This window comes from Odocoileus virginianus, chromosome 20 (assembly GCF_023699985.2).
Source record: "Odocoileus virginianus isolate 20LAN1187 ecotype Illinois chromosome 20, Ovbor_1.2, whole genome shotgun sequence".
Lineage (NCBI taxonomy): Eukaryota > Metazoa > Chordata > Mammalia > Artiodactyla > Cervidae > Odocoileus > Odocoileus virginianus.
This window is the reverse complement of record NC_069693.1, coordinates 12,375,842-12,387,503: the sequence shown is the minus strand read 5'-3', so window position 1 is coordinate 12,387,503 and position 11,662 is coordinate 12,375,842. Positions and strand designations below refer to the sequence as shown.

The following is an 11,662-nucleotide window of genomic DNA, read 5'->3' as shown; positions in this document are numbered from 1 at the left end:
AGCTGCACATTCCCAGCTTAAGGAAAGTTCCCAGCCTGGCCCAGGCTCCCAGCGGCGCCGGAATTCCCGGTATTTGAGGAGGCGGCAGCAGGGAGGGTGAAGGGGGCTGTCTACGCCAAGGCCTGCAGTGAGGAAGGAGGCGAGCCCCCTTGGCCACTTCCAGATGTGTCCCAGCTGTGCCTCTGGGAGGGAGCCAGGAGCCTCAAATTAAGGGGGTCTTTGGGCCCCGTGGGAAAACCCTGGGTACTAGGCCTGCCTTGGCCCCTCCTGGTCCCTGCCCCCAAATTCCATCCCTCCTGCCTGCCTGCCCAACTCCTACCTCTACTTCATGGCCCCAGCTCCAACGCCTCCTCATGAATACCTTTCTTGCTGGTCTACTACAGCCTGCCTTTTGTAAGCTGTAATTAAGACAGGCTTAAAGAGGGAAAGTAAGGTCGGCTGTCTGTGGCATGACAGCCTCGGGACAGTGCTGCCCTCCTGGGGATGTTTAGGTTAATGCCAGTCAAACCCAGTTTAGTAGTCATTAGTAATTCCAGCTTCAATGCAAAACTTGGTGAGGTGGTTATTTTGCCACTAGGCTAACTTTCTCAGCAGCTAAGGTGAAGATACCTGCCTGCCACCCACCTCACAGAGATGGTGTGAAGACAATCCAATACTGACCCTGGCACATAGTGGAGCTCCACCAACCCCACCTCCGTGTGTAATAACTCTATTTTCTGTACCTGAGTACCATCCCACAGGATTGTCCTGTCAGTAAACAACGTTCTCATCAGTGCAGCCCAGCTTCACGGCCACACGTGGCTACTGTTTCATCAGTAGGGCAAACATACAAAAACGACAAGTCAGTAGGACAAGTCAGTAAATCCCAAGTTCCTTTAAAAAAAAAATAGTAAAACTTTCCCAGTTTTTATTTTTGACAGTGCTGGGTCTTCATTGCCGCACAGGCTTTCTCTAGTTGCGGAGAGCAGGGGCTACTCTCGAGTTGGAGTGCACGGGCTCTAGTTGCGGCTCACAGGCTCCAGAGCTCTGACACACACTTAGTTGCTCCACCCCATGTGAGATCTTCAGGGCATCAAAACCTGGGTCTCCTGCATTGGCAGGTGGATTCTTTACCAGAGTCGCTAGGTAAGCCTTCCCAAGTTCCTTTTATAAACAAAATCTGTGAAGCTACTCCTTGATCAAGTGTCTAATGATGTTCTTACCAGTTTGATCAGCAGGAAGTAGTGAGGAAGGCCACCTGGGGGCAGATCGCTGGCTGCAAAGGCTGTTATAGAAGGACAAATGCCCTTCCCACCCCAGGGATGCTCACTAGCTTCCTTTAAATATGGGAAAGGAAACTGAGAACAACTTAATTCACAAACACTTTACTTCCTATACATACACCAGCACCATCCCACAGAACTTTCCTCCATGATGGAAGTGCTCTAGCCCAGGGGCAGCAACTGAGTTCACCTACATCAGCTCTTTTCATTACGTGGCAGACACAAGAGATGAGCATGTCCTCAGACCTATGTATTCCCGGGCCCATAAGGACAGTCACGTTGAGCATAACTGGGACTTGCTTTAAGGAGGCCATAGGAAGCGGGGGTTACAATCAACATTCTGAAGGATGAAACCCGTCAAGGGAAATCATGCACCCACCCACAACGGGGATTACAGACCCCTACCCAACCCCAATCCTATCTACACTACAGGTTGGCATTAAAAAATTTCCTTTCCCAACACATGCATAGATGGCCCTTAGCTGCCGACTTAAGACCTCACCTCACTTTGTATTAAAGATTACTGATCTTACACATTTCCCCTGCTCTTCTGATACGCCATTAAAACAGCAAAAGGACTGAAAGAGATAAAACCCACAAGGACACTCACACAATCAATGACCAGGAACCACACCCACCGAGCTGTGTTCACACACTGGAAGTTCAGAGAAACTGAGACCAGATCTGGTCCCACCCACCTCTCCTACCCACGTCCTAATCAGGGTGGTAGCTTCTAGAAAGGCTTCTTGGTGTGTTTCTTGCATTCCTTTTAGACAAAGACCCACCACGGAAGACCACAGCATAGTTCCTGAAACCTTAAATCCCACAACATTTATTATAAAGGTGCTATACAGGGAAACCCTGATCTTCATGATGGGCTTATCGGTAGGATTTCTGGTAGCGGGCACGGGCACCAGGACCTCCAAACTTCTTGGATTCGCAGCGACGGGGATCGGCTACCAGCAGGGTCCGGTCATACTGGATGAGGATGTCTTTGATCTCCTTCTTGGAAGCCTCATCCACATCTGGGGGTGAAAGGATGGGAGAAGATTTAGACGCCAGCAAGTGCCCTCCCACTCTTTGTGGCTAAATGCGAGCCCTTGACATGCCCCCACCCACCTGCTGGGAAGGACCCACCCTCACTCACATTTCTGGTAATAGGCCACCAAGGCTTTGGAGATGGACTGGCGGATGGCTGTGAGGAAGACAGACAAAAGGCATATCAGCTTTAGGAGCACCCAGGGGTGGGACCCTGCCCTCAGACCCACCTTCCACCTATGTGCCCAGTGTTCGGGACTCACCGTAAATCTGGGCTACGTGACCACCACCCTTCACTCGGACGCGGATGTCCACACCAGCAAATCGCTCCTTGCCCAGGAGCAGAACAGGTTCCAGTAACTAGGGTAACAGGAAACATTACAGGATCTTAGATCACAACCTGCCATTGAGCCAACTCACGGAACATTCCTCCACAGCTCTCTACAAGTAGCTCTTGCCACTGCTGGCCTCAAAGTATTAGTGGAAGAGGGTTGGGCTGTTACTCAAAGCCCCCTATACACCGCCAGCAGAGCAGGATGATTTCTAAGACAGAAGAGTTTGTTGAAGTCAAACTGAATCCTGCCTGAGCGGTTCCTCCTCCTGTGTTTCTCTCTGGACATCAGACCACCTATTTTTTAAACCTGATTCTCAGAATGTGGGCACCTTAGCCCAATAGTAAGGAAAATCTCTGCAGGCCCTAAGCCTGCCCCAAATGGTGAAAACACCATTCCTGGGCTATGTCAGGTGCTTTCCCCACCTGAGCTCTCTGCTCTCCCTTTGCACCGCACACATTTCCAGAAAAATTACAATGCTATAACCCTACTTTGATTTACCTACCTTAGGCCTCAGCTCACAAGTCCCCCCGACCCTGCTCTGACCCTTCCACCTGAGTTTGAGTCAGAAACCTTCTCTGGGAACCTCTACCCCAGTTCTGACAGTTTGGGCGCAGTGTCCGGTATTGGGTCCAGTCTGTGTCCCCCACTGGATTCGAAGCTCTAGGAGGGCAGGCCCTGGAACCACCCAGGTCACTGCTTTGTTGCCAGCACTCCATACAGGATGCACACACAAAGCCTTTGAGTAAACTGTCAGTGACAATAAGCCACGATATTCATTTACCTGCTCTACAAAACAGTCTCAGACATTGTCAAGTTCTAACTAGCCCTGCAATGTAAACAGTTCTTCACCTTCTCACACACGCCAACAACCTCACACAGACAATCCAATTTACCCTCTCGACAACCCTTCAAGGAACAACCTATTTCCATTTTACAAAGAAGGGACATTACTGCCCCAAATAACATAGCCAGAAGAGCCAGAAATCAAATTCAGACATCTTTCCAGTCTGAGCCAAAGAAACTGAGGCGTTCCAATAAAACTTTATTCAGGAAAGGAAAAAAAAAAAACACTCAGGCTTAAACGGGGAGGGCAGAGGAACTCCTTTCACAGCCAAGTACTACAAACCCAACTTCTGTTCTTGTTCTTCTAATTCTTATTGAGCACCTACAATATTCAAAACCTTATTTTGGTCACAATGTTTGAGGGGCAAAACAGGGATTCCTGTTCTCAGAGTGCGCAGACTACTGTAAAACATCCCCAGTTAACTTACTGCACGTCATCAAGCCCCATAAGATTTGGGAGCCCCCACGCCGCCTCGTCCCAAAGGAGTGACTTTCCAAACAACCCAGTTAAGCACCTGCTGATCCTTCAACATCCACGTTTCCACTCTCAATTCAAGCTTTCATAATATCGCCTGAACCCTCAACACCCAGCTCCATCGTCAAATATCCCATTTTTCTATTCCCAACTCAGCTTCTGAACGTCCCACTCTTGACACCAGACCTTTCAGTTTCCAAGATCGAGAAACTTCAGGTACCCATTTATTTCAACATCTCCGTCTCCAGAGCCCTCCACTCAACCCAATCGCCCGTCTTCAATCCCAGCACCTTGTATTGCAGCGTGCGCGGTTCGATCATCTCCAGGGGTCGTCCGTTCACCTTGATGAGGCCGTTACCTCGTTTGCAGTGCGCCACGGCGGTGGCCGTCTTCTGTGGAAAGCGAGGGGGAGAGAGCGGAGCCACGTGAGCTCTGGGCCTCGGGTCCCAAATAGACCCCAGATTCCTGCCCACAGACTTCTCTCCGACACGGGCCTCCCCTCGTCCCTACCATCGGGCGCCCGTCTCACCTTGCGTCCGAAGACTTGCACTGACTGCAGAGGGCCCTTGGACGGCATGGCTGCAGACGTAGAAAAGAGATCCTCACCTCGCGGGGCCGCAACCGGAAAAGGAAAGCGCGGGGCCACCCTGGCCGCTTTTCAGGGTCTGCGCAGGCGCGTTGTGCTCAGCGTTGCGACGGGAGAGAACTTTACGGCTTGTGGGCGGGACTTTGGGTTGGCGGCAGGAAGGTGGGTCCGGGGAGCGGAGGGGGCGGGACCGGGAATGGAAGGGACTGGTCTGAACGGGGTCGGGGGCTGGCCCGGAAGGGCCAGTTGTACAGTCACTCAGTCGTGTCCGACTTTTGGGACCAAGTGGACTGCAGCCCGCCAGGCTTCCATGTCTTTCACTATCTCCCGGAGTTTGTTTAAACTCGTGTTCACTGAGGCGGTGATCCCATTCAACCATCTCATCCTCTGTCGCATCCTTCTCCTGCCTTCAATCTTTCCTAGTATCAGGGCCTTCTCTAATGAGTCGGTTCTTCGCATCAGGTGGCCAAAGTATTGGAGCTTCAGCTACGACATCAGTCTTTCCAATGAATCTTCAGGCTTGATTTCCTTTAGGATTGACTGGTTTGATCTCCTTGCTGTTCAAGGGACTCTCAAGTGTCTTCTCCAGCACCACAGTTCCAACGCATCAATTCTTCAGTGCTCAGCCTTCTTTATGGTTGAACTCTCACATCCCTACATGATCACTGGAAAAACTGTAGCTTTGACTATACGGACCTTTGTTGGCAAAGTGATGTCTCTGCTTTTTAATACGCTGTCTAGGCTTGTCATAGGTTTTCTTCCAAGGAAAAAGGAGGGTGAAGACAGGCCATAATTCACATCCTCAGTTCTCATTGGCCACCGCCAGCTCTTATTTGCATTTGGACTCTTCACTTATCTCCCTTCGCTCACATCCTCAATAGATTCTCACACATGCACACTCACCACCACCACCCTCCGCCCCGCTTCCCGCCGCCAGGAGGTTGCTTCACAGTCTTCCTCTCTTCTAGAATTCCTCCTCAAGAATCCTGGTAGGATGGAGAAGGAAATGGCAACCCACTCCAGTATTCTTGCCTGGAAAAGTCCATGGACAGAGGAGTCTGGCGGGCTGAAGTCCATGGGATTACATGACTGAGCATATGTGCACGAGGGTGGAGGGAGATGGGTTGGTAGCAATAAACTGGTAGAACTTAAAAAAAAAAAAAAAAAGAATTCTGGTAGGATTCAGAATCCCCCTCCTCCTAGAACCCGTCTCCTTAAAGCATCCTTCCCAGAATCCTTTTCCTCTTAGAGCCCCTTCCCCAGAATCTTTCACCAAAACTCCCTTCATTTTAGGGACTTCCCTGGTGGTCCAGTGGCCAAGACTCTGAGCTCCCAATGCAGGGCCCCAGTTTCTTTTTTCTTTTTTTTTTTTTTTAGGGCCCCAGTTTCTATCCCTGATCAAGGGACTAGATCTCACCTGCCCCAATTAAGACCTGGTGCAGTCAAATAAATAAATATTTTTTTAAAAAAAAACTTTCTTCCTTTTAGAGTCTCCTCCTCCCAAAATCCTCTCAGAGCCCTCATCTTAGACTCCCTCTTTGCCTAAATCTCCCTCCACTCAGGGTCCCCTTACCCCTCTTTTCCCCCAAAATCTTCCTTTCCTCAGAACCCACAATGCCTAGAATCCCCCTCCTTCAGAAGCTTTCTCTCCCCTAATCCACTTTTCTCAGAACTGTCTCCCCCCCAACCCATTTTCACAAAATCTTCATCCCAGGACTTCCCTGGTGGCTAAGACTCCTTGCTCCCCACGCAGGGGGCCCAGGTTCCATCCCTGGTCTTGGAACTAGAACTCACATACCACAACTCATGCACAAGAAGGATCAAAGATCTCCATGTAACTAAGACCTGGCACAGCCAAATAAATTATTTTAAAACAAAACAAAAAACCAAAATCTTCATCCTTCTCAGAGCCCTCTCTCAAAATCTACCTTTCCCAAGAATCCCCAGTTCTCCCACCCCCATCTGAGGACCCTCAAGATGGGGTAGCCCCTTGCTCCCCACTGCTCAGGATGCTTCCTTCCTAGCCAGGAGCTTCCTTTCAGGTGCAGGCAGCAGGCGGCTGACTCAGTTTCTCTGGCAGCCCTGGGTCTGGGATCCAAGGTTCAAAGGGGTGTGGTGGCTCACGGATGCCTGGCGGGCGGAAACAGAGTGGCGATTGGTGGGCGGGTCTGGGGCCAAAGGGAGAAACCTGCAGCTCAGAGTCCAGCTCCTAAAGGGTGACAGAGGAAGAGGGGCAAGGGGCCAGGGAGACAGGCAGGAAGGACCCAGAAGCTGACCTGGAGGGACCCACAGTCCTACAGACACACAGCACCAGAGAGAGAGGCACACATGGAGGAGAAGGCAAAGACTGGGCCAACGGAGGACAGGAAAACCAAGAGAGACATCGGGTCAATCAGAGATGGAGCCAGAAGTCACAAGTGACAGAGGCAGAGAGGCCAACGCTCAGAGAAAGAAGTCAGCAGGTACAGACAGGTATGAAGATTCCAAGACACTCATGGCATAAATAGGAGAAAGGACAGCAAAGACTCCCAAATAAGCACCTGCAGGATTAAAGCTAACTGGTGTTTTCCAGTGGGAAGACAAACAGGCCACAGAATGCACAGGCTGGACACACTCTGGACTGCCTCTTGGGCCTGTTTGGGGACAGGGGACGCTTCTAAACTCTCCGGTCACTCCAGGATGATCTTGATAACCTTGCTGAGTCTGGTATCTTGATTGGGGGAAAGGAAGGGAGGAGAGTTCTCTGAACCACGACCTCACTACTCTAGGGTCACCATCTCCCCCAGCCTCTGGGAGTACACTTCCAGGTATCTATGGATTTAGTAGAGATGGAAAGGCAGGGAAGGGGCATTTCCTCTCCCCCATTCCCCTGTTTTCCAACTTGCTCCTTCTCTCTGTACCTCTTGTTTCCAGGAACCCAGGCTGGAACCAGAGAAAGTTTGCAGGTGGGCAGGGTGTCCATGTGGCCTCTCTGGACCACCCTCCTGCTGGTGCTGCCCTTGGGAGGCCTAGGACCACCCCTCTGCCCGAGGGAGCCTTTCTACTTCCTCATTGCCATCACGAAGATGCTGGTGAGGAGGGAGGGAGGGAAAAGCCAGCAGACAGGGGCAAGCTAGTTAAGGAGTGGGGTGGGTGGCATGTTTGCGGAAGGGTCAGTCTCTCCCTCTCCAAGATCTGATTTTCTTAGTGCTGCTGCTGCTGCCGCTAAGTCGCTTCAGTCGTGTCCAACTCTGTGCGACCCCATAGACGGCCGCCCACCAGGCTCCCCTGTCCCTGGGATTCTCCAGGCAAGAACACTGGAGTGGGTTGCCATTTCCTTCTCCAACACATGAAAGTGAAAAGTGAAAGTGAAGTCGCTCAGTCGTGTCCAACTCTTAGCGACCCCCATGGGCTGCAGCCTACCAGGACCCTCCGTCCATGGGATTTTCCAGGCAAGAGTACTGGAGTGGGGTGCCATTGCCTTCTCGCTGATTTCCCTCCCTACCCCACAATTACAGGGAAACAAAAATGACGGCAGTCTGTACACCCCAGATAATCTATTGGTGAGTATCATGTTCCTTCTTTACTGAGGTTGGACGTTTAGGGAAAATCCACTAGCTCAGGACACACAGGAGGCTGGGAGGCAGGCGGGCTGGTATTCTGGGTGTCCAATTCTTGATCCACCCCCAGTCTTGACAAATGTATTTTGTTCACAGCTGTCTGTAACACCTAGTACAGTGATTGGCACATAATAGCAACAAAGGATGATAATGACTACAACTATTATTTAAAAAACTATATTTATTTGTTTGGCTGCATTGGGTCTTAGTTGTGGCACCTGGAATCTTTCATTGTGGCACAGGGGCTCAGTAGTTGCCTCTCAGCATGTGGGATCCTAGTTCTCAGACCAGGGATCAAACCCCCATCCTCTGCATAGGAAGGTGGGTATTTAACCACTGGACTGCCAGTGAAGTCCCAATAACAGCTATTCTTACATAGTTTCTTACTTGGTGCTGGGTACTGGTCTAAATGCTTTAAGTGTATTGGCCTTTTTTTGGGGGGGGGTGGGATCTTAGTTCCCTGACCAGCGATTGAAGCCTGGGCCCCCAGCAGTGAAAGCGCAAGCATCGAGTCCTAACCCCTGGACCACCAGGGAAGTCCTAAGCATATTAGCATTACTCTTCACATTGACCCTACAAGGTAAACAGGGCTGTCACGTATGGATGTGAAGGTTGTACATTGCACAAGGGTCCCACACCTACAAAGACAGCATTCTCATTCTGGATGTATTTGTCAGTTTCCGGCAGGTGGCAGTAAAGTATCTTGTTCTAACAAAATCAGAACATAGAAGCATTAAGAAGGGAAGATCTTTTCCTAACTTGCATTTCTAGTAAAGGTAGGGATTATTCAGAACTCCATTTACAGATGAGGAAACTGAGGCTTAGATTGGTGAAGGGGCTTGTCCCAGGCTACAAGTCAGAAACTGTGGGGGTGCGGACCTGGGATCAGCCCTTGCCCAGAGACACCAGATCACTCTGTCTCCACAGGTGTGTCCTGCTGAGACTCTCCGATGCTTCCAGCTGGAGCTGTCTGTGATTGGGTTTGAGGGGGGCCCATCCGTGGGGATCGCGGTGTTCCGCCTACAGCGCCTACTGGATGCCCTGGGGTCCCGGCTGTGGGTGGCTGGTCAGGGCTCTTGTCCACCCTGCGAAGGACACCCTCAGAGACCAGTCCCTCTTTTTCTGGCCAAACTCTTGGAGTTATTACAGGGGACTTGTGCTCGGGACCTGCCCTCAGCATAAACTTCAGAGGAAGTCTCCCTAGTACTCCCAAAGAGGTCAGGTGGGGAGGGAGAGGAGACTTGATCTCCAGTCCCAGTTCCTAAACCCTAAGCCTTCTCCTTCTAGGCCAGAAGACCTTACCTGGAGACCCAGGAGCCAGGGGAAGAGGTAAGAAGGAAGAAAATAAAGTGAGATGTGAAGCCTGAAATCTCTGACCTACTGGGGCAGGAGGTTGGATAAATTATCCCACCTTACCCCATTGTTCTCCCTCTCTTTCAGATACTTCCTCCTCTCTCTGCTTCCAGGAAGAGACAATGCACACTTGTCCTTTAAGCTCATCCCCATCCCTTGAGGAAAGGAAGTCTAGTGGCTCATATCCCTGGCTACAAATAAGCACCGCTTGGAGAATTTTAAGTACTGCTGGTGGCCAGGTCCTAGTCTGGAGAACTTGACAACTGGTCTCTGGTGAATCCTGAACATCTGTATTTTAAAAGTCAACTTTGTTGAGGAATAATTTACATACAGTAAAAGGAGAAGGAAAGGCAGAGAGAAGGAAATGGCAGCCCACTCCAGTACTCTTGCCTGGAAAAATCCCATGGATGGAGGAGCCTGGTAGGCTACCGTCCCTGGGGTCACAAAGAGTTGGACACGACTGAGTGAGTTCACGTTCATTTTCTTTCACTTTCAAAAGGTACCCATTTTTTAAAAAAATTATTTATTTCGTTGTGCCGTGTCTTAGTTGTGGCATGTGGAATCTAGTTTCCCAACCAGGGATCGAACTTGGGCCCCCTGCATTGGAAGCATGGAGTCTCAGCCACTGGACCACCGGGGAAGCCCCAAAGGTACCCATTTTAAGTGTACATTTCAAAGGGTTCTGACAAATATATATATATAGCCACATTTCAGTGACCCCAAAGCATTCTTTTATGCCTCTTCCCTATCAGTCTCCATCTCTAGTCCTAGAAACTAACTAATCTGCTTTCTCTTTGTATAGATTGGTTTTGCCTGCTCTAGAATAGCATATGAATGGAATAATACTGTACATATCCTAGTATCTGGCTTTTTCACTCAGTGGATGTTTTTGATATTCATTCATGTGTGTTATCAGTGGATTGTTATCATTCCAGTGCATGTGTGTACTGCAACTTGTTTATTCTTTCTCCTCATGATAGACATTGGGTTGTTTCCTGTTTGGGGCTACTATGCATCTCTCTTATCTTCTCAACTGTTCTCATGTGCTGCCAGATGGAGAGTTGAGAACCACTGATACACCAAGAGTATTCCACAGGGAGAAAATGATGGTTCCCTCTCTTTCCTGGAGTAATTGTCTTCCTGCAGAAGTGTCAATAGGCATTTTTATGTGGAATCCCATTCTAAAGAACTACTGTTTAAAGGAACCAAGCTTAGGGACTTCGATGGTGGTCCAGTGGCTAAGACTCAATGCTCCTAGTGCAGGGGGCCTGGGCTCCCTCCCTGGTCAGGGAACTAGATCCCACATGCCTCAACTAAGAGTTCACAGGCCAGGAATAAATATTCCACATGCTACAACAAAGATTAAGACCCCAAGTGCAGCAACTAAGAACCCCGTGGCCAAATAAATAAATAAATAAATACATATTTAAAGAAGAAAAAAAAAAAAGAAAAAAAAAAGGAAGCAAGCTTATAGAAAAAGAAACTTTTTTGTGTGTGCCACTGTTAGCCCATCAGGAACTCATTCCCTGGATCTAACTAGGTATATATTAAATTTCTGTAAATTGAATCCAGATTTCTCATCACTTACGTGGGAATTTTAGCAATGTGTTCTAAAGGCTCCCGATTTTTTTTTCCCCTCAGGTTAATTTTTATCTCTCCCTGATGCCTGTTCTCTTTGCCATCTCTCTGACAGATAATTCAGTTCAGTTCAGTCACTCAGTCGTGTCCGACTCTTTGTGACCCCATGGACTTCAGCACGCCAGGCCTCCCTGTCCATCACTAACTCCTGGAGTTTACTCACTCATGGTCCATTGAGTCGGTGATGCCATCCAACCATCTCATCCTCTGTCGTCCCCTTCTCCTCCCGCCTTCAATCTTTCCCAACATCAGGGTCTTTTCCAATGAGTCAGTTCTTCCCATCAGGTGGCCCATCCAGTTACATAGATAATTTTTCTGAGCTTAGGTTACCTCGTCTGAGAAATAGGGGTATCTACCTCCCAGGAATGTTTCAAAGGTTGTGAGACAGAATCTGACTTATTTGCAAATTTGTTACTATTTGCTAATTCCCTGCATCCTCACGGCTTAGCAAACTGCGTTAGACATCTGGACTAAATTACTTCTGGCTAGAAAAGGCTGATCAGAAGGGAGTTAAAACACGCCCATTTGACCCT

General features: G+C 49.5%; 1 protein-coding gene across 1 annotated transcript; it reads right to left on the bottom strand.

The window, feature by feature from the left end:
- Positions 1 to 2,078: 2,078 nt before the first annotated feature.
- RPS16 (ribosomal protein S16) lies at positions 2,079 to 4,593 on the bottom strand. Its single transcript, XM_020889085.2, has 5 exons — positions 4,483 to 4,593; positions 4,244 to 4,345; positions 2,564 to 2,660; positions 2,410 to 2,457; positions 2,079 to 2,287 (listed from the first exon to the last, which is right to left on the bottom strand). Exons 1-5 carry the CDS (start codon positions 4,528 to 4,530, stop codon positions 2,142 to 2,144), a joined length of 441 nt encoding a protein of 146 aa, XP_020744744.1. The 5' UTR covers positions 4,531 to 4,593; the 3' UTR covers positions 2,079 to 2,141.
- Between the last annotated feature and the right edge of the window lie 7,069 nt (positions 4,594 to 11,662).

Coding starts and splice junctions, on each gene's coding strand:
- RPS16 (XM_020889085.2), bottom strand. CDS start 4,530: ATGCCGTCCAAGGGCCCTCTGCAGTCAGTGCAAGTCTTCGGACGCAAG. Junction 4,346..4,482: donor TGCAAGTCTTCGGACGCAAG/GTGAGACGGGCG, acceptor CGCTTTCCACAG/AAGACGGCCACCGCCGTGGC. Junction 2,288..2,409: donor GGTGGCCTATTACCAGAAAT/GTGAGTGAGGGT, acceptor TTTCACCCCCAG/ATGTGGATGAGGCTTCCAAG.